At 37.6% G+C, this 23,683-nt stretch overlaps 1 protein-coding gene across 15 annotated transcripts in view; it reads left to right on the forward strand.

Moving 5' to 3' along the window:
- The window catches only part of LOC113053609 (abl interactor 2-like), a 50,563-nt gene extending 27,657 nt beyond the window's left edge, over positions 1 to 22,906 (forward strand). The window contains exons 2-12 of one of the 15 annotated variants that reach the window (XM_026218759.1): positions 1,014 to 1,181; positions 4,057 to 4,233; positions 4,400 to 4,417; positions 4,941 to 5,038; positions 11,567 to 11,716; positions 13,476 to 13,594; positions 15,097 to 15,330; positions 16,522 to 16,680; positions 17,130 to 17,216; positions 20,725 to 20,907; positions 21,777 to 22,906. In XM_026218759.1, the coding sequence (XP_026074544.1) occupies positions 1,014 to 1,181; positions 4,057 to 4,233; positions 4,400 to 4,417; positions 4,941 to 5,038; positions 11,567 to 11,716; positions 13,476 to 13,594; positions 15,097 to 15,330; positions 16,522 to 16,680; positions 17,130 to 17,216; positions 20,725 to 20,907; positions 21,777 to 21,952 (1,569 nt within the window). In that variant the 3' untranslated portion in view covers positions 21,953 to 22,906. Of the gene's footprint in view, positions 1 to 1,013; positions 1,182 to 4,056; positions 4,234 to 4,399; positions 4,418 to 4,940; positions 5,039 to 11,566; positions 11,717 to 13,472; positions 13,595 to 15,096; positions 15,331 to 16,521; positions 16,681 to 17,129; positions 17,217 to 20,724; positions 20,908 to 21,776 lie in introns of all 15 variants that reach the window. The other 14 variants (XM_026218758.1, XM_026218763.1, XM_026218761.1 and 11 more) reach the window with 14 other exon arrangements.
- Positions 22,907 to 23,683: the final 777 nt, after the last annotated feature.

Here is a 23,683-nt window from a genome sequence, read left to right on the forward strand (position 1 = left end):
TATAATAGCTCAGTCAAAAGTATGTGAGAGGTGACTGTTCCCTCCTGGTACCATCCTGCGACAAAGACAGGAATTGTGTAAACAGAGACACACACACACTTTTTCTCTGTCAGCCTAGGGATCAAAGCCTGGGTCATGTGACTGTGCAGATTGATGTCACTGAAGAACTGCTTAGACCCTGACATTCCACACCAGGGGCGTCGCTAGACCCTTTTTAACTGGGGCACGAGCCCCATTGAAATACTAATACATCTTTGTCTGACGGTGGAAATTTTCTTGTATACCAGCATGTGAATAATTTTCCCTTATATTATTATACATGTAAGGATGTGAGAACCTGAGATGCTTTGATCTCCTGAGAAACAGACAATAAAAACATACACGGGCATCTTCGACAGAAGATCATCCAGGCTTGGGACATGTCTCCATCTGGGGGGATGTTTGTCTTGGTCTGATGTATTTAAAGGACTGTAGAAAAAGGATCAGGGCCTTCTGTAGCCAGATTGAGCCCATAGCATGAAGTCTGTCCACACACTTCACGCTACTTTACGTTTTTTTTTTTTAGTGTTTTTAGCTTATTTGTTCATATAAAATGACATGCAGTTGCTTCATGCAGTGGTGCAAACATCATTCAATGCAAGTTATGATAATTGTAATTAATCAAGAAAATAATTGACAATTATGATTTTTGTCATGTCATTTGTATCTTGCTGCCCTATATTTATTAGCTTTATTAGTTTTTTTTTTTTTTGTGTGTGTGTGTGTTTTTTGTGCTGTTTTAGGCTGTAAGGACTTTTAAAATAACTGAAATAATTTGATGAAGTGATATGGAGATATAATGCAGTCAAGAGCTGCCTGGATCTACTTTAGCCAAGAGATTCCCTGGAAATAATTGCACACCATAGATCGTTCATCAGCCAATCAGATTCAACAGCCCCGTAGTATTGGACTGCCTTAAATGGCTAAACAGATTTAATGCCGCACTGAATATTGCTCTTTTACTTCTCCATTAGTCTCCAGACAAGCACGTCGCTCTAGAGGAAACCAAGAACTACACCACTCAGTCCCTGGCCAGCGTGGCATACCTCATCAACACGCTCGCCAACAATGTGCTCCAAATGCTGGACATCCAGGCGTCCCAGCTGCGCAGAATGGAGTCCTCCATCAACCACATCTCTCAGGTAACTTAGCAACACACCACCCCTCCACATTCAGTGTCACACTCTTGGCTATATTTACTGAAGAACGACTGACAGCTCGAAGAGTCTGCTAGGAGGTGACCGTTACATGACTGTAGGGCTGTCACTTTTAGTTCGAAAATCAATTGCACAATCGATCAGACCAACCAAAGAAAGCTTCGAAAATGAAAATAGGGAATCGATTTTAACCAAATATGTGCACTATTCATTTTAAAATAATTAAACAATTAAAAAATATAGATGTAACTCACAAACAAGCAGAAAAAGAAAAAAAAGAATTCCGAAAGTGATGTATGCGCTGCGAAAGCTAGACAGAAAATACCAGCAATTTCACGCGCTTATAAGACCCAGTGACGTCGAAAGTGACCTCTTCTGCTGCGTTCACACCAAACGTGAATAGAGCGTCTGGCATGAATGTTTTCAATGTTAAATCAATGTAAAGACGGCTTTACGCGCGTCTGGAGGTCTCGTGGCCCGGTAGATGCGAATTCGCCTCATTCGAGCATCTAGTTACAGGAGATTCTGAGTTATACTATCCCTGAGACATCAGTGTGGTCGGAGCGCGTTTTCATTTTGAACAGCTGTTTGAAATGGATTGAATCATTATTTAAAATAATCTTGGAGATTTTTGAAATGCCTAAATCATAAATGCAGCCGGGTTGAAGCCTGCAGTGAGGCTTTTCTTTTGTTATGGCTGCCGTCCCCTCTGCATATATATATTTTTTGAGAATGTTGCACTCATGTTGCTGTTTGTTATTCTGCATGAAACTTCATGACAATAAATAGGAAATATTGCTGACTTGTGCATTTCCGGTGCTCTCTTTACGTTCGTCCGTTATTTGCCGTTGAAAAAGAAAATGTCTTTTTTTTTTTTCTTTTTTTTTTTTTAGACATGGAAAATCGATTTTACAATCGATTTAATGAACACTTATGTCTTAAAAATCGAAAATGATTTTTTCACAAAAGTGACAGCCCTACATGACTGTGACAGTTAGGTAAAAGGTAGATTATAAGAAGCTTGATTATAAATGGTTCTGACACTAATATTAGAGTAGAATCTTTAGACTAAACTTTAAACTTTATTACTTTAATCAAACAGTATGCCATCAGGAATGGTCGCACATGAAAAGTACAGTACCCAAGATTCTTATTTTTTAATTATTGAGAAATTTGGGTGGCTGATCAGACAAGATCCTTGTCCAGCCAGTTTTCAATTGTTTCTGTAATTAAACCTAATGTATGTAATGAGCTGTAACTCAGATGCAGCGTAACTGCAGGGGTATGGTGTGACAACTGGAGTGTTTTGTGCCCGCCAAAGATACGAGCAAATGTTAGTCACACATACTCATTTGTGTGTTCATGTCCCTGCCTTCTCTCTTTTCCTCTGTCACCACTTCTCTCTCTTTCTCTCTGCCTCCTCTACAACTCGTGGGAAATTCCTCCCTGTGGCGTCACATCTGGACTGTTGTATTACACAAAGCTTAGAGCTGAACTATTCAGAGTACCACAGTGAACTGGACAAGGGACCACACACATGCAACTTAAATATGAAAAAAACAACAATAACTCACCCTTGTGATGCGATTACAGTTTTTGCATTATATTGATCATAAGAATATAATATTACACAAGATTTATTTAAAATAAATTATTTAGAATTTTCGATTCATTAAAGAATCCTGTAAATGTGTCACATTAATATTTAAAGCAGCATTGACATTAATAATAAATCTATCTTGAGCAGCAAATCAGCATATTAGAATGATTTCTGAAGAATCATGTGACGCGGCTTGAGTAATGCCTGCTGTCAGTTTATCTGTCATCACAGGAATTAATTACATTTTAAAATATATTCAAGCATAAAATAAAATGAAGTGTTTTTTTTGTTTTTTTTGTTGTATTTTATATATGGATATGGAAGATGGATATAATGTACTTCATGTTAGCTTTTCTATTTTGTTCAAGAGCAGTCTAAGTCCACAAGTCACAGTGACAATAAACCGTTTCTATCATATAGCTGCAGTTCCACAACGCAGCTTTGAAGTGCGTTTTGCAGATGTTTGATGGAACTGTGTTTTCGGGAAACACTGAATCGTTGAACTATGTTGCTTATGACGGAACTTGCAACTAGTTTTGCCGCAATGATTCTGGGATGCATCCCAGGTGGACAGCAGCTGACGATTTCTTCATCATGGATGATTTCTCTCTTCCGCCTTTCATAGTTTTTTTTGTCTCCATATCTCTGATCTGTCTTTTCTCTACTGCCCACATCTGTGGACCCAGCTGTTGCTCTGGACTCAATCCCTTCTTACCATATCACTGTCACTTAATGCTGAAAATCATTTAGCTGTCTGTGTTTGAGAAGCCAGCAGCAGAGGCTTATCCCCTCTGTGGTTCCTGTTATTTTTTATTTAACAGTTGTCAACAGCATGGGCTCTAAAGCGATTAAACACAGCAGCACAACATCTAATGCAGCTCTTCTCGTGAAGTGCTTTTGACACGATCCTCTCCCAAATTGCCGTGTGAAATGAAACAGAACTCCACCGACAGGGATTTCAGACCTCACCCAACTACACGCTTTAATAATACGCCTCACATACTGTGTTTTGTAACCTGCTTTCACGAATAATAGTGGCCATCGTTTTTCTCAAGTTCCCTTGCTCCAGTGCAGTTAGTAAATTATTGCTATTTGTAGCTTTAAGACCTCTGTATGTAAATGTCCTATATTGTTGCAAATATGGTTTTAATGTTAAATGACCCAGTTTAGTTTTGGTACGTCACTTTTTTTTTTTTTTGACTTTTCATACATTTTAATTTAATGTAATTTTTTTTTTGTTCTTCCACTTCTCCAATCCAGACGGTGGACATCCACAAAGAAAAAGTGGCGAGGCGGGAGATCGGCATCCTCACAACCAATAAGAACACCTCCCGCACTCATAAAATCATTGCTCCAGCCAATCCCGAGAGGCCAGTGCGTTACATTCGCAAACCTATGGATTACAGCTCGCTGGATGATATCGGTCATGGTGTGAAGGTAGGACACAGGCTCACCTCAGGAGGAATGATTTTTCAGACTAACATGTTTGTTTCAAACTAACAAATGCCAGAATCTGACGTGGGTTTTCTTTGTGTCTGAGATGTGTCACTAACCTGTCTGTGCTTCCTCTCACCTCTGTCCTCTGCTTCGCTCTTGGTTTAAGTGGTTACTTAGGTTTAAGGTAAGGGTCTTTACAGCTGTTGTATGATCAGGTGATATGAATGGAGAAGGAATAAGGTTTGATTCCTTAGTTCATATGATCTAAATATGGACTGAGAGTACTGATATTATGTACTTGATTCATTCAAGCTTGTCAGTTTATACAAAAACACTATTTGGAGACTCCACTATTTGAAATTTCTTATAGACAACTTAATGAGGATTTGAGATGGAGAAAATCATATTTTAGTTTGATTTTGCAAATTAGAATTTGAACAACGATTTGGCAATCATCCCTGTTTCTTCTTTCATCGTTTCTATATAACATTTGCGTTTTTATTGTTGCATGTTGCTCAGGAGTAGGTGTGTGTGTGTGTGAGATTATTCTGTTTGTTTGGTCTTTTCTTGGTTTTCTTTAAAAAACAAAGTTAAATCAAAATAGATACTGTTTTTCCTCTTCTTTGGACAGCTGTCTGTTATAAAGTAACACCTCATTTGAGATGTTTTTGTTCTTGACTATTTAGATTTTGTTGTTATTGTCATAGGCCAACACCCAGAACATGAAGATGGGCAGCCTTCTTCGCACCACACCTCCTACACAGAAACCACCCAGCCCCCCAATGCCAGGCAAAGGCACCATAGGGTATGTATATGAGCTTTGTAGCTCGAGGGGTCACGAATGAGAGAAGCAGTACAAAATGTTTTGATTTAAATGCATTCTGCAATTTTTTTTTTAAGATATATGAAATTAATTACAAATTCTAAAGTGCAGTACCAGTCAAATGTGACACGCCTACTAATTCGTCATTATTCCATTATGTGGAACATTAAGTGTGTCAAACATTTGACTGGTACTTTGACGCTTTGAACTTATTTTAAAAAGCATTTTTTATGATAATGTTTCTAAAGAAGGTTTGAATACAATGGCGGGCGAAGAGGAAAAATTATGCGAACTTATACGTATTCATCCACATACGATAGTTCATCAGCAACAGAATACACTCCTCTTCAGTTGCCATTGTGATCTGAATGTCACGCGACCCGACTCTACTAATATCTCCTGACTCTACTACCCCCTGTTGCGTGAGCGGTGTATTGCATACAAACATCGGCTGTGATGCTTGCATCCACTGTTTAGACTATGAAAGGAAGCCCGTCGCTCGCGTTGCTTGCTCGCGTTGCTTGCACGCGTTTCTCGCGTTGACTATGTAACTGTCCTCAGTCCTCTGAGAATTCAGCCTCAGCCCCACAGATGACATTATCGGTTACATCCCTTGTTTCCCTTCATGCCATTGAAGAGCCTGATTTTCATTTGGGTCAGAAAAGAGGTGATTAAATATGCATAAAAAATTGAGAAGAGGGTGTGTCCAGCCCTGTTTTCTCAGTGTTGGCTGTGCAGATTGGCTCTCTTTTGGTTTCCCGTGTTGCCCCATGATGGCTGGTCATTGCACGCCAGATTGCATGTTGATTATTGGACAGGTCAGCAATGCAGCTAAAGCTCATTCTCTCATAAAATGCATATGCAAGTCAAGGGAAGTTGTAAGTCCATACATATCTATTAAAACTGTTGGGTGTATCTGACAAACCTGTCAAGAAAGGGTCATTTTTTTTTTGTCTATTTGTCTGGACCATTAAGATTTTGTTTTTTACATTTATTTTCATTACAATTAAGCAGCTTTCTATGTGAATTCTGATTATTATACATGGAAAAGAGTAGTATTTTTTTGTGCTTTAATGCTGAATTTAAAAAAAAAGTACAGTAATTAGTTTACTATAATACGGTAAAAATGTCACTGGCAAAATAGCATGATTTTATTTCAGCAAAATGTATTAATGTGAGCTGGATTTTTTGGGTGAGAGATTTATTTTGTGGCTATGTTTAAGAGACACCAGTTAAGAAAAAAAATCAAGGTTTAGTACTTTTAGGGATGCACCGATTTGATACTCATTATCAGTATTGTCTCTGGTCCATCACATATCAGATTGGAAAGACATTTATTTTCGATAAAAATTAAGGAAACATTATTATGCCACATTTTGAATAGAAATTCACCACTCACTCATATTCATTCACGTCAGCAGCGGTTTATTTGTGTTCACATAGACTCGCTGAACAGCGTCAATAAGGATTTATAGACCAAAGATGCATATCCGCGGAGATATGTGGATATATTTACTGATGTTTACTTCATATTTCATCAGACAGAATCGTCATTTCTATTCATTTTCCACGGATTTACGCGATCTGATGATAAACAGCCTCTCCCAGCGATCTGTGTGTGCATGCAGTAGTAACAGCTCGTGCGGTGTGTCACTCAGACTCTGATTGGGCCTTCCCAGTGTCAATCTTAGAGTGTCATATATGGACACCACCACATCGTGTCACATGCTTCCTGCACACTTCCTGGTAGTTATCTGGCCAAAACAACACTGAAACACCTCTGTACACACGAAATATCCAAATAATAAACCCGCGATTACGATAATAAAGCTTGGTATGAGATTTTCTTGAGATCTGGGGCATTTTTATAAAAAAAATCGAAAATGCACATGGGAAATGCTAACTTGTGCAGCGATGAAAAAGGCTACAAATAATATATTTTTACAACAGTAAACGACCAAATTCCACCCCTGATCACTAAAGGAAGTTATTATAAACACTCGATCGGGGTTTAAAGTGAGTTTTGAGTAAAAGTGTACTAATAATTTCATAAATTGTCTGTTGTAGCTTGATGCTAATGTTAGCTACAATGCTACTAATAGCAGGTGCTTTTCTTCTTCATAATGCATTTTTGTCTCAATAATTCACGTAAGGTCGTAAGAAAATGTTTTGTTGTATTTTTATAGTAAGACTTTTGATAAATAAGGGCTAAATGCAAAGAGAGACTGAAGTGAGATCGCTGCTTTGTTACTTTGTAAAGCCTGAAAAACCACAATCAATGCTAATAAAGGTGGAATAAAAACAAAAGAATAATGCGGATAATGTGTCATACCTGGCGGAGGTGTGAAAGACTCGTTTGGTGAGAACAATAGAATCATGAATGGGGAGTTTTGCAAAGCCAACACACACACAAAATACACAGAAGAGTTTACATGTGAGATCTTACAGGGATGACAAGGGCCATAAATCAATCTGATTAGCCTTCTCTAAAAACACACATGACATGGCCTTAGAAAATATTTCATAAAATTCACAGTTTTACAGATTCGATTATGGCATTTTTTACGAAGTTTTGGAAGACTTGTGGCCTTAGCTACACTGTGTTTTCAAACTCATTTCCTACATCAACAATTTTTAAAATACATTTAAAACGTATGTTTTTAATATTTGTATTTTTGTTTTTAAGTTTGAGCTTATATATCTCTATTATCATAACAGTCTGAGTGATTCTGATTCCTGAACAGTAAACTTTAAAGTGTCAGCTTTGTGAACAAAGGTTGATTATGTATCTAGTCAGAAAGAATCATGAGCAGAAACCTTTTTATTTTGGGAATGTAATTTCGGTCTCCATGCCAAAAAAGGGGGGTTACTAGTAAGGGGTTAAATAGGGATGCACCGATTGACCGGCCATGAATCAGAACCGGACGGTTTTTGCTTAAAATACACGATCGGCAATCGGCTGGTTTTCTGTCTTTTTTAAAATACTACATTGTAATCATTCGCTATCATGTCATTTGTTTGGAAGCATTTCAAAATCTGTGCGAAGGACACGGGCAGCCGTTCAGCACTGGAAGTGCAGAGCTACACGTCTGAGGTAAAGATAGCAGGAAGCGAACAGCCGTTGGTGTAATGGCACACAATTAAGAGCCTTTCCTGTGCTCACAGAAGCTGCGCGAGCATACTGTACCTCTCCGCGCCCTGCGGTTAAAGAAAGAAATACTTGTTAATTTGTTGAATACAAATACTAGTTTACAACATCCATTGTATTAAAAATAAATAAACAAAAAACACTAGGGTAAGATTGATCCTCAGACACCATTGTAATTATTAACCCTTTGAAGTCGATTAACGCATATGCGTTTTGAGTCATTTTCTCCTGATAACCCCGAAAATAACTTAAATTACACTCTCAGTTTTAATCGTACAGATAAGAGCAATACATCAATCAAATCTGTAAAGGGTCTACTTTTTTTGGATACAGACATAACAAAAAACCTTTGTGCACATATAAAATAAAGATAACAAACAAGGTGCGCTGTCTGCAGCCTTTGTGTACGCTGATCTTCATTTACAAACACATCATTAAAATGAACTGTAACTCTGTGGATACTCAACAAAGAGACATGAGAGAGATATCTATAGAAAGCCTGAAATGTCTACTTTTAAACTAAACAAGATTGCTGCCAAAAACAAATATTCTGAGATAAATTAATCCATATGAAAACAACGTGATGTCTGTTTTTCACGTCTCCCTTCATTATATCTAATGTTACCGTGCTGAACGCGCTTTTCAGATTCAAACTGAAGCGCGCGGCTTGAATACACCCACACAGAAGAAAAAGCAGTGAGACTGTTCTTCAAGTTTTTATTTTATTTTACTGTTTGCTTCACGATGAGAGGAATAAGACATAATTCACCCCAAAAAGATGTGATATGGTTGAGAATTTGAGAAATGGTTTTCCTCAGAAAAAAAGAATGAAGCACTTTATTCAGCAGAGATCATAAACGTGAGTAAGTCTCTTTTTATTTATTTGTTCTAGTTTTCACATAACGTGTAAACATTTTATTAGTTAGACTTTTTCCAAATACTTTTTCCAAACTATAATTCCCGACTAAATGTATAATCAAGTGAAACATTATGAAGTTTCAATAACAATATACAATATTATACCATTCAAAAGCTTGATGTAAATAATATAAATGTGACAAATAGAGATAACTCTAACAAATGTAAAAACAATGCAGTTCTTTCAATTTCTTCCCCCTAAAAAAACCTTAAACATTATTTTTAACATTTTACATAACATTTTAAAACATTAAAAATAATAATGATGATGATGATGATAAATGGGGGTTTTATTTGGTAGAAAATAAGATTGTTAATATATGGACCTCACAACAAAAACATACAAAAATATATTGTCCCTGTTTTTTTAATTCATACTCTAGATAATCACAAGTGAGATTTCAGTTATATTTTGACCACTAAACTGGGAAATGTTACCGGTTTCATTTCAGAAATCCAGTCACCTTAAAATAGTGGGAAAGGAGTAGAGAGACAGAAAGACAGAGAGCTCCTAAGAGTAGGGTTTGGTATAGATTGGGTTTTATCCGATACCGGTGCCATTCTGATACTTTTAAAACACTACCGGTGCCTAAATTGTGCCTGAACCGATACTTCTATAAAAATAAATAAATAAGTAAAAATTGATAGCCTGAATGCACTGTAAGTCGCTTTGGATAAAAGCGTCTGCTAAATGCATAAATAAAAAAAGCCTGAAAAGGATAACATTTAAAGAACATTAAAAATAAATCCATAGCTTTCACACGCTCCTTGGGTATTCTCATTTCCCAAGCTTCTCTTACTCTAAGGCTAATAAAAGTATTTCACGATCTGGGTCATTATTTACTTCAAAACCACAAATAACGTTTCTACTGTATCTCTGTCAATCACTCTGATATTTAGTTAAAATGAGTGGTGTGTCTCACTCTTTAATCAGTTGATACAGTGAATGACTGTATGCTCATTCTTTATAAAGTAGCAACAATGTCGTTTGTAAAGTACAGTCTCAGGCACATTAGTATTTTCACCCCAAAAAAAGTTTTAAGCCAGTTATTTATCTTTTGCTGTAGTCAGTAAGAAATATCAGTTTACATTTCCAAACATTCATTTTAATAATAATCTAGTGAGTTTGTTGAATGATTGCTGACAACAGACTGCCTGAGACTAAGACTTTTGCAAAGTAGTGTATGTATAAAGTACGTATAATTAGATTAAGTATATTCAAATCAGTGTAATTAAAGTATTTGTTCATATGTGTTAAGGACTCAATTGTCACTGGAGGAAACAGCTGTGGTGTGATGAGCGGTGACAAGCGAAAACTTTACAGTAGATGAGAAACTGACTGCTCCCTTGTGACCTTTTGTAAACTGTAATTATGACAAAGAACTGCACAGATACAGATATTCTAACAATCTATCTATAAACACACACCTCGTGTCTGTGTTTGAGCTCGGCTAGTGCTGCTACGCCACGGTCTGCGGATTGAAGAGCGCGCTGAAAGACTGGGAAGAGACAGGTCTGCTGCCATTTTCATATGAAATTTAAGGGTACTGACTCCGAGGCGATCGAAAATCTGTGTACAGTTATGGAGCTAAATGCTATAGCCCCACTAAAAAAAGTCTAGCGATGCCCGCGTTTCTTGTGTACATTTCGGAGAACCAGGACAAATATCTCAATCGATCAATCAGACATTTAAGCGGCACCAAAATGAGGCATCGAAATCTGCGTTCTTATTCGGTTCGGTGCATACCGGTTCCATAGGTCCCATATTGGCACCAGGTTTCGGTACCCTACCTGAGAGACAGGTGTGTGTATGTGTTTAAATTATTAAAAATCTTATTCATAGATCTGGATTGGTAGAGGTGAGCCAGTATGTGCTTGTACATGCATGCCAGTGAGTTACACTATCCAGGGAGATGTCTTGATATTGTTGCTGTAGTCCAGGAAAGCATGGTTGCAAATGTCTGGCGTAAACCCTGTATGATAGAGGATGTGTACAGGTGTACAGTTCAAGATCAGTTTAAATCCTGTATGATGAATGATGTATGTTTAATGATGAGAATATTTACAGGTGGTGATATTGTCCTTCATAAGATAGAAGTGTTTCCAACAAATAGTACATTATAATTCAAGACTTGGATTGTGGGTGGGGGTGGGGGCTGAATTCTTTATCCCGGTCTGGTTGTCTGTTATCCTCCATTTAGCATTCAAACTGCGTGTCACATTTTATCACCTGCACTTTCCTGACCTCAAATCCAAAGTGCTTTTATTTTTTTTGTTATTTGTGTTGTTTAAAGTATGTATGGAATTGCATCCTTTCAAAGAAAACTGAGATCATTCTGTTGAGGAATTATATCTGTTTTGTTTTGGAATGCTGAACTCCTGATTGTTTATTTGTAGAATATCAAGTTTCCCCAAGGTTGTTAAACTGCTGTCCCTCCCAACAGGAGGCACTCCCCCTACAGAACGCTTGAGCCAGTCCGGCCTCCGGTGGTACCTAACGACTATGTCCCAAGCCCCACACGCAATATGGCTCCCGTTCTGCAGCAAAGTCCTGTGCGCACAGCATCTGTTAATCAGAGGAACCGCACTTACAGGTACCATTACCCACATCCTCTCCTTTCTGTCAGAGCATGCCTCTCTCACGCTACAGTTAGGGACTTTAGTGAGTTTATGTACATGGATTTATTACTAGCTGACATTGATTAACACGTTTTGCTGTAAAGCTCTTTCACACAGACATCGCTTTTCCCCAGCACTTCTAAAACAAGCATCGTTGATTATCTGCACAATTGCATAATCTGAAACCTTGGCAACCGAGTGACGTTCGCGTGCTCACAAACGTCATGGAGGATAAAGACGCCTGAAGATGCTCTCACATGACTGCAGAGCATCTCTTTCTGTGAAATGTTTCCCATCTCAAACTTTCCTTTCTTGTTTTATTTGTCCTGAGGATTTTAAAAAGCAATTCAGCTCCAATGCAGAACAAGCACAAGACTCTTGCAGATAGTTCTCTCAGTCTTTCCTTTGAAGCGCAGACCTGCTGTGTCTGTAATTATGTAACGGCTCTCAGTTGTTCTCCTTTGATCTCTGTGCCATTTGCAGGGATGCTTGTAACATCTTCATTTACGCATTGGCTGACACTTATCTAAAGCGATTTTATAATGCGTGTTTCCTGGGAATCGAACCCTGACCTTGTTGGTTTTAGCATCCCATGTTTTTACTTGTTGAGCAGGAACACTCTTCAATGCACTTAAAACCTTTTCTTAGAAAACACTTCTCACCATTTCTAATGTTTTCACCCTGAGCTGGGAATGGATGCTGAAGTCCTCCCACATTCTCTTTACGGCCACCTCTTGTCACTCAGTGCAGAATCTGAAAAAGAGCATTTGGTGCTGTTTCCCCCAACCCTCTCCCATCTGTCTGCCAGTTGGACATGTTATTGAACATCTTGGACGAAAATAACAATGATTGTGCCCTCCTGACGTTCAGAAGAGCTGATGATCTGAATATATTCAAATTCTTATTTGAGAACACGTTAATATCATCACAGCCTTTATAAATGGAGTTCAGCTTTAATCGTGCATTTGGAGGCTACAGAAAGTTGAAATTGCTGAACCTTGGCACTTTGGAGTTGTAGCCCTTCAAGGATGGAGGTTTTGAGTCTCATTTCCCCTCATAATTGGGGCTAAATCACAAAAACTGCAAAGAAAAGCCTTGGTCTTGACTCATCCCAAAAATGAATCGAAAAAAATATATTTTGCCTACAGGAATTTATGATTTAATTAGAACGATGGACTCGTGAAAAGATGGTTGGTTATGCTGTCTGATATGACAGTTTTGAACATTAATTCTCAAATGTCTTAATTATGAAAATATTTCTAACTTTTTTACCTCTCATTAAAAAGAGTTGCTTTACTTCAGTTGCTTCAGCTTTATTTTCGCCTGGCATTGCTCTCCGTTTGTCTTTTCATCTCAAAGTATCTTACTCAAAGACCTTCATCTCAATACCGATTGATTTTGTGCATTTCTTCTTGCTCTTTTCTCTTCATCTCAAGCACATAATCCCATGCATGTACTCTACATTTGCGTATTCCGTGTGAATGCATACTGAGTGTACTTTCTTCCCACAATGCTGCTGTGTCTTCTTGTCATGTGTGAGCTGCTCATCTTTGTATCTGTGTATGTGTCGGAGTTTGTATGACAGTAACATGATGGTATTTGAGAGCACTTGTATTGGAGAGAGTGTGATTCATCTGTTTTGTTATCTCTGTGTGTGAGTCTTTGGATGTCAGTGTGTATAACCTGAGGCATATGTACCTGAGGTGTGTAATCTGTAGCGTGTGTTTTCAGCAGTGGGAGCAGTGGCAGCAGTCATCCCAGCAGTCACAGCAGCAGTCGTGAAAACAGCGGCAGCGGCAGTGTGGGTGTTCCCATCGCTGTGCCCACACCCTCTCCACCCAGCGCCTTCCCAGGTGACATCTTTATCACAGAAAGCACACTTAACGTATATACTGCTTGCAATCATCTGTTTTTTGATCATTTATAATAAGAGCTTGTTTAAGAAGTGTGGTATTAACTGTTAATAATAGCAGGCTTCATATCTGGATTCAAATGCTTTAACATTAATAGGAAAGTTTATTCAAAAGAGCTAATTTGGTAATTTCATGTTTCTCCAAATTTGTATGTATTTTTCTGTTTTTGTGAAAAGCTAAAAGAGTTGTTATATTTCCAGAGAAAAACTGTTAGAACTAATGAAAATTGTATGCAGTTGTCCTTCTATGGTGTCAACTACTACTGTTTCACATGCATCACAGTGTAGTAGTTTCTAGAAAAATTTTCAGTGAGTAGCTACTTGAAATATTGGTCTATTCATCACAAAACTGTCGTATAACTTCAGAAACATTTTTATTCAACACTGGTTGGTAAAGTGCATTTGGTAGGTACTTTTATACAAAGGGACTTACAACATTGGAAGTACACATTTCCCATGTATTACCTGGGATTCGAACTATGTACTTTGATGACAAGAAGTCAAGGAAATGATTACATTTTGGATGTACTCAGAATGGGTGAAACTCAGCAGCCACAGTTTTTGCTGTCAAATGATTAAAAAAAATAATTTTTTGTATGAGATTTGCATATACATCCGGGGTGTCCAGTCCTTCTTAAAGGCCACTGTCCTTCAGAGCTTAGCTCCAACACTAGATGCGTGCCAGAGCCAGTCGCGTTTGCACTGTCCCTTCCGGGGCTTGATTGTGCCTCGCCTGGGCTTCCTCAAGGCCAACGGCTGGGTTTTTTTGGCCCGACATAAACCTTGGGCCAAAGTGGTCTAGAGGAGTGGTTATGAACAAAGGCAGGGTTTCTCCCACTTATAGTAAAACATCGATGCTTTTGAATTTAAATATTTAACAAAGCATGCAAGCCAAAGGCTGCTGTTATAGTGTTCACGCATGTTCCAGTGATTTATTTATTATTAGTTTTCTGATATCGTCTCTTTGTTGGTGAAATAATGGGGTTGCATGACGTTTTTCCTGAGAGGCGTGTTAAGGGTGGGTTTTAGTGAAGCGCAGTGGAGCTTCTGGCTCGACAGTGGAAATGCAGCGCTATTTTGGCCTCGGTGCTACTGGCCCGAAGTTATTAGCCCCACGCGGCTCGTTTTAAGCCCTGGCTCGCACTGGCCTGACAGTGGAAAAGTGGCCACTTATGCCTAGAAGATTCTAGTGATCCTGAAGACCTCGATTGACTGGTTCAGGTGTGTTTAATTAGGGCTAGAGCTAAACAATGAAAGGTGGCCCTCCAGGAACAGAATTGGATATCACTGATATACTACTATATACTATTATTTTGATCATGTAGAGAGTTCTCTGAGACTAAATACTTTTTCCTCGCATGCCCCACATTAGCTCCCTTTAAGCGAAATGCAAAAAGCATTTCTCATTTGGTTTCCTCCATCTTTCCTTTTTTCAACCTCAAGCTGCTACTATCAGCACACCCTCGGCTCCAACTAACTCCACTCAGCCTTCTGTCACTTCCTCTAATTTAACCCCCACACAACCCTTAGCCAACCCCACCTCAATCCCTGAACCTCTTCCATCTCACCCCGACTCCACTGTGAGCTTTCTGACCCCAGATAAAGGCTCTCCTCCCCCTCAGCCACCCCTCGGTTCAGCTGAAGCTAGTGCTACATCCAACACCAACTCTGGGACAGGTGAGTCCGCCACTGTCCGGCCCATCTCCAGCGCATCAGTCACACCTTCTGTCCCTGTTTCATTCACCACCTGCTGACACATCTCGCTGTTCTGTGGTGAAGTTTTGTTCTTTGTGTTCTACTCATTTTGCTTTCTCATGAGTCTCTCAGGCTGTTTTCACACATGGATTAGTTGTTTGTTTCTACTTAAACTTGTTCGTTTTGTTTCATCAATAAAAATGGCACCAGATTTTTTTCATTGGCTTTTGGATTATTGCAGAAAACAAGCTCTGTGTATAACAAAAATATCTGATTCTTACACATTTTATTTATCAAGATAATCTTCACAAGATAACAGATTTTATACATTTTGAAGCCTAAATACAATTGGCAGAAGTACAAATGAAGTATACTACGAATGCATGACTTTAACGCCACCACCATGATGCTTCTGACAATTCTTTCAGTCTTTATTTAAAAACGTATTCCATGAAAGTTTGCGGTAGAAGAGTTTGCAAGAGCACAGTTGTAAATACAATGATACTGTGAACCAGTTGAGTAGATTTATAGTTTACCTGTTAACTGTAATGACGTTAAACACCTTTTTCCAAGACTTCCAAGACAAAAAGATTTAATTACAAGAGGGTTTTACTGATGCATTTAATGTCGAAGAGTAAAACATGAAAATATCTTGAGCTGATGTTGACTACAGAAAAAAAAAAAAACACATTGACTTAAGGACAAAGGAACCTGAAATACTTATACGCCAACTAATTTCCAGGTTTTGGCCTACAAAAATACATAATTCCTGTAGCGCACTATTAAAAATGATATGCAAGTTGTAATCATCAATAAGATTCCACATTCAAATTTAGGCCAGATTGTTTATAGAGATTGCAGACAATCCTTGATAAACTGTACTCTTAGTCAAGCAGAAAACTGCTTTCAGTTCAAACAAATAAATCCAAGTCTGATGCCAAATGTACTTTGGTCCACACCAAGATGTTCTAGTGTGAAAACCAACTTATTCCAGATCCGTTTAAATGTAATTTTCATGACATTCACACTTGCTTTTGGATCATTGATCCATTTGGTCATTAAAATGTGTGTGCTTAAATAGTATCACATTCATTTCTGAAAACATGCCACCTTAGTGTCAAAAAAATTTAACAAGTCTGCAGTCAGTCTCTCATGGCTGTGTTGTTCATCCAGGTGGCCCTCAGTTCTACAGCATGAACAGGCCCGTCCCCAGACAGATCACACCCACAGTGGGAGGTTCGCTGCCATATCGCCGGCCGGCCTCAATCACGGGTCAGACTTCCATGCCCCCCAGCCAGCTGAATGGAGGGCCCTATTACGATCAGAACCAAGGTACTGCTCTCACTATTCAGACTTGAAACCTTTAATGTTCTAGTAATTCACCAAAGTCGAAGTTTAATTATTTCTCTGAGATGTAGTACATAATGGATCCCAGTACCTGCATTTTACTTTCTTGTTGTATATGACACGATCACATCTTTGATTACCGCATTCATCTTTATTTCTCTCATCAAATTCATAATGATAATCTAGATTTATCATAGATAGGTGCTTTGATGTAAAAATGAGTTGGTCTGAACTCTCTAGCTGGTGTAGATTCACCCTTCATCTTTTCTGCTCTGAGGTGACCACTTTCTGTTTGTCAGACAGTGTTTACACACTAAACTAACTGCTTACTCTCTTCTGTTTTTCCCTTTCACATTCACTTTGTTCATCTTGGTTCATTGCTCACACACTCCCCCCTTCCGCTGTCACTGTGCTTTTGTGGTCTTGTGGACTAGCCTCAGTGGCCCCCCCTCCCCCCTCCGTACTGCAGATCACACCCCAGCTTCCACTGACGGGTTTTGTGGCTCGTGTACAGGAAACCAGTAAGTGGCTTTGAGCTCCTCTGATGAGACCCTCCTTTAAAGACACACTCATACACACACACTCAATGTGGCTTGTCATCACAAAAAATTTTGTTGAAAGCATGAAAATATTTACTGGTTTCAGGTATTTCAGTTGATTAAAATCTACTATTTTATATATATATATATATATATATATATATATATATATATATATATATATATATATTAGTGCTGTCAATCGATTAAAAAAAATTAACTAATTAATCGCACAATTTTTTAAAATTAATCGCGATTAATCGCAATTAAAAGACTGAAACTTTTTGGATATGTAAATGTAAAATGTAAATAATTAATGTAAACTCAAGACAAAGAAACTATTTAAATTCAAAATATGATTGTTTATTGGAATTTTTGTTTAACTTGTAACACAGATTTTCTCATGTAAACAACATACCTGCAATATACCATCAATATTCTCCAAATTAACTGTTGGCTTGAAAGCCATATTTATTACAGAAATAAAAACACAGGCATGTAAGTACCATTTGAATTTCAAAACAATCAATGCCAATAAAAAACAAAAATGATTTCCATGTTGAATTCTAAGTGGACTGCAAAAAAATTCCAAAGTATAGTCATTGCCAGTGCTTTAAGTGGGCCGGTACGCACCGTTACTCAGTACCGCCACTTCCAAATATAGCTCTTGAGCGTACCGCCACCTCTCCGTGCGCCCAGAACGTGCTTGTAGCGTACCGGTACGCTCATTTGGACATCTGTTTTAATAGAGGTTTTAATCTTTTACCTGCACTGCCGATTTTCAGAGCGCCCTTCACAATGCGAGCTTCCTAATTCATCCCACCCAGAGCAGAAACTACATTACCCATTCACCCTTAAGTTACACAAGTGAATAGCGCGTGTGTCGCTTTTCCCACTGTTAAGTGTCAACAACTCAACGTGGCCGGAGAAGGTGTGTGAAACTCGTTGTGAGTTATACTAAAGCAAAATCTTGAGTATTTATTGTCTGATAAACATTAAAAACTGTCTGCGGAGGTTGAGTTGTCCTGCAGCCCCCGCTGGCTGCTCATTGGCTGCAGCATCTTTTTTCTAAGTTCTAAAAAAATACCATAGACGGCAAGGCACAAATTTAGATATTCATTTATCTAATTAATCTATAGCCTATGCACAAAGACAATATGATCTTTTTGTCCCCTTTTTGTTTTAAAGCTTGATGAAGAGAGAGAGCGCAAGTTGCTGCAGCTGAGGAGGACAGTGATGCACGCGTACAGGAGTGATTGACAGTTCGCGGCACTGTGTACAAAAAATACTCCGCTACACAATTATTTCGTTATTTCGTTTAAGCTTATTAACGTTAGCGTTACAGAAAGGTCTGATTTACGCACTGTTACAGTCATTGTCTTTTTTTTTTTTTTTTTAAACAATGACATTTGAGTTCATGATTTTAATGTTGCTGTTTCTTGTGGCAGACTGAAGAGTAATCCGGCAGAGTTTTATACTGAAACTTTCCGTCTAAAAGTCCTTCCTTGGTCTTATCCATATTTCTTTGCACGTTGAACACACATAGGCCACAACTGGAAATAAAAAAAAACTGCAACCGCGTTAATTGCGTTATTTTTTTTTAACGCGTTAAATATTTCAAATTAATCGAATGCGTTAACGCGCTAATTTTGACAGCACTAATATATATATATATATATATATATATATATATATATATATATATATATATATATATATATATATATATTAAAATTATATATCAATATTTCGTGGAAAAAAAAGCCTCCAAGTGAATATAATCACATGATAACATTGTGGCAAATGGATAGTTGTATCAGTGACTATTTTAAGGCAGACTTAAAGTGCCCCATTATGGATTTTTGAAAATTACGTTTCATGAAGTGTGTAATGCCTGCTGTATGTGAATATTAACAGTCTGAGAAGTTGTAAAGCTGAAAGTGCATTAAAAAGTTAATGTCTCTCAAAAGCAAGATTTGAATCTGAATTGCTGAAATTAGTCGTAATTTTGTTTCAAATTCTTATATTTGCATAATGCCCACCTACGCTCTGCGTGGACATCCAGACCAGCGAAATCAGTACTATTATCAGTACTGTTTCTCTGTTTTCGGCTAGCGAACATACCATTATTGTTTGGGTCTTCACTACCAAATGCGAAGCAATCTTTTTCCCTCTGTGACTTTTAGGACAGAGTGGAGCACTAGTATTATTTTAATAGGATGTATGATTGATAAGCCACATCCCAGCGCTGGTGATAAGCGTTCCTTTTTTGACGTGCTGTACGCAGTAGACCAATCACAACAGACTGGGTCATCGGACCAATCAAAGCAGAGTAACATTATGCAAAGGATGGGTGTGGAAACATGAATTTTTTAACGAATCATCTGAGAGTCGTTGAGAAATAAAGTACAATTAAATGCATATTATATGAAAATGAAAGTGTTTTTTTCACCTTGCATACATGTGGGAAAAAAAAAATATATATAAACATTTAAAATCGCATAATAGGGGCACTTTAAGGATTGAATTACACAACATTTCCATAGATTTTTAGTCAATTTGTGGTCTGAATGAGTTGACGCTTAATGTCAGAAGTCAAAGCAAGTCTGCAGATTTTAGACGGTTGCATAGACAAATTTCACTGAAAGATTAATACTTTATGATTGACACAGACACTGCTTTTCTGTCAGAGAGATTTTTAAATGTTTGTGTCCACAGGCCATGTGATGCACCTCATTGTTTTTTTTAGCATCTTCTGCATATAGCACCGTTTTTAAGATTATGTTGTATGGTTAAACATGGTTTTCTGAAAAGTCCACTCTGAATGTATGTTAAATTGGCAGCCCTCCTTTTTAAAAAGAATCTTACATATGCAGTAGGGGTATAACAATATATTTAACATATATGAGCTTCCATGTATTATTATTATTAATAAATTAAAAATAAAATACATTATTTAAAAAAAAAAAAAAAAAATTAAACTTAAATATATTTAATCAGTGCATGGGGAAAAGGACCAAGCCCAATATAATAATCCACTGCTGATATAATACCAAATTTAGTATTTTACTTAACAGTACTTCTTGTTTTCCATGTTTTGAAAGTAATAATTTCTGAAAACATACTTTTTAAACCATTTTGGTATTGAATCACAGAGATCAGTATTGTATACATGACATGAACTTGACGTGAGTGTATTGTTACACCCCTAACATACTCTTCAGTTTGCGAAACAGTCAAGTTTTGTTAAAGGCAGACTGATTGCATTGTCATTTTCTTATACAGGTGCATTCCTATGTGTGTATGAGTCTGTCTATCTGAAAATATTAGGAGTGAAAAATCCATCACTGTTTCTTTCTCACAGTAAACCATTCAAACATCCATATCATAATTTACCCTGTGCTTTCTGCATGGATCCATGAGCTTGCATGGCCTTCCCGTCTAAAGGAGTCCTGGTCTATGTGCCTCCTGTTCATTTCTCTGCTCTCAGTTTCAGATGAACCTCCTGCACTTCCTCCACCTCCCCCTTCAGAAGAGCCGGTGTTTGAGGAGATCCAGAACCCGGTTCCACCTCCAGAAGACTATGAGGAAGAGTCGTCTTCTGTGGTGGAGTACAGTGACCCTTACGCTGAAGAAGACCCACCCTGGGCTCCGCAAACTTACCTGGAGAAAGGTACATTGAACATTTTGAAGACGCCTGTTAGATTGTTAAATTGTACAGATTGTTATTGAGGTTGGCTAGTCATGGCATACCAACATAGTTCACACTGATGTACATCAGCGCTCATTGTGAGGTTGGTACCACGATGGTTTGTGAATGGCCTGTTTTTGCAGCTTGAGGTGGATGTTAAATTACACTGACACTACTAGAATTACAAGCACTTTTCAGACAGTAATTGTTTTTCTTGGGGACATAAGGTGTTTTCTACAGTTACAGGAGCTAGTCTGTGATTTTTCTGCTGTCCCAATCCAGAACGTCTCTGAGTTTTCAAGAAGGCGTCAATCCAAAACTTGGCTTGTATATCCTATTTGACCATTGCCAATACCATGTGATAACTGCTGCACTTCCCTGCACACATTAAAAAAATATATTTATATAATTTTGGAAACCGTTTAAAAGAATGACTGTGCTCCACTAAAGTCAGTGGGAGAAATAAAAATACAAATATACAAATATTTTTAAATGGACCATTTTTATGGTATCCAATACATTTATTATGTACATTTATATAAATCAGTGATTGCACAACTTAATCATTTTACTAGTCCAACAAGTAGTTGGTTCGAATGTTCACCTTGTGTAAATTAAAGTTTGCATCAACTTGATCCTGCTCATTTTTATGACCGAGGTGCAATACAGATTTATTGTTACAGATGTTACAGATGTGAAACAAATACGGTCCAAATAGTGCTTCGTTCAAAGCTGATAGAATCATCAAATTAGCACCAGAATGTAAGCAACTGAGAATGATTGGTGCTCAAATTTCCACACAGGCCTAGTCATTAGTAACTTGGCTGTCGTCTTGTTTTTCCTGCTTTCAGTGGTGGCAATCTATGACTACACGCGAGACAAGGAAGATGAATTGTCTTTCCAGGAGGGGGCCATCATCTATGTCATTAAAAAGAATGATGATGGCTGGTATGAAGGTGTGATGAGTGCCACTGCAGGACTCTTCCCTGGAAACTATGTGGAGTCCATCATGCACTACACGGAGTGAGAGTGTCTTCTGTCTCTCCCCCAACGCTCAACGCCCACCAGTGCTAATCTTAGACTGTAGAAGAGTGCATGTGTGCATACAAACCATGCTAATGACAGGGCGTGAGTCATGAGGAAGCAATATGAAGCTGAACTTCCAGATGTTGCAGACCAGACTTTTGCACCAAGGACCGAGAAAACACTTAGAGAAATAAAATTATATTAATAAAAGCCAATAATATGTTTACTGTTACCTTAACTGAAGGACAGAGAGTTTGAAGTACAGGATATGCATAAGCTAGATTTAGAGTGGGAACATTTGTTTTCATTTTTCCATATTTCATAATTTTTGCTTATTCCACAGTGTTTTGGAAGGCAGCACGGGGGCTGACTGATGTCTCTGAAATAGATTTATTTTCTGAACGGCCTGAGGTGGGTTCAGGGTGGGTTTTACAGTGAGGTCACATTCAAAAAGGGAATTCACTACAAGCATATTGTATTTTGAGGACAAGGAAAGTATGGAACTGAACAGAAAGATTGAATATAGAGAAGAAGCTTTCTATTTATTACATGCGAGAGTTTTTTCATTTGTGTCTCTGTAAAGTGTTTTGATTGTTTGAGTAATTGTAGGAGTTATTCTGTCCCATCTAATTAAAATCTGTTTCAGCCGGATTGGAAATATTTGCACAAACATGCATAATTGATGGTTTTTGCACAGGGTCAGACTTATTTACACCTTGATTTTACTTTTTACATCATTAAATATGTTTTGTATGTATATGAACTTCTTTTTTTTTCTTTTTTTTTAATGAGAAACACCATCTTCGACCCACATGCATTACTAGACCTCATGAACTTTACATTTTTGATTTACATTTAAATATTGTGTTGTGATGCTAACCAATTGGTAAATATTTGATAAGTATATGTAATGCTTCATAGACTGCATGCTTAATAAAAACAATCCTTATTTTCATTTTTTTCTCCCCCGTTTTGTATTTCATTTATAGGGTTCCCACAATCACGGAAAACCTGAAATATATGGAAATGTTAAAAAGTTATCATAATGACTAACATTTCCTACAGTTGTTCTTACATTTTAATCAGGAAAAAAAAAAACAGACATGCCTGCATTAAACATCATTCTGGTTGTGGGACATTTTGAGACATTTACACAATAATATAGTTAATTCTGTTCATTCATTTGTTAGTACCAGAAAAAATCATCCAAGTACTGTGTAAGGTCACAAAAAAAGTCAACTAAATAGACAGGTTAAAAAGTGTTATTTTTATAAGTGTTATATTTAATTAGTTCCTCATCACGGTTTTGATAACCTCTTTTACTCCGTTTAAGCCATTGGACAGTAAGTCCAAACATTGCCGTATTTATCTGGGTGCTCTTTAAGTGTTTATGCTCGATATATTGTGCCATTTTGTAGTATTATTGAAATGTGTATAAGATACTAGTTGACCATCACTGATCTGTTTCACACCAGCTACTAAAAGAGTTTTCCATTTTGCAGGTCCTAAAATTAGCAAGACTTAAGTGTGTCTCCATCTCCATTGTGAAATGTAATTTGAATCTTATTTATTAAAGAACAGATGGAGGCTCTTAAAAACAGGGTAGAGTCAGGTTATTGTATCTCTCGCCCTGTCCTGCAATATTACTTGGCAAAATGTGATGTTTAGAGGTTTAATTTACCCGTATGAAAGCGTATCAATCCAAACACCAGAAAATGGACAACATTTTAAC

This window comes from Carassius auratus, chromosome 34 (genome assembly GCF_003368295.1).
Source record: "Carassius auratus strain Wakin chromosome 34, ASM336829v1, whole genome shotgun sequence".
Classification (NCBI taxonomy): Eukaryota; Metazoa; Chordata; class Actinopteri; order Cypriniformes; family Cyprinidae; genus Carassius; species Carassius auratus.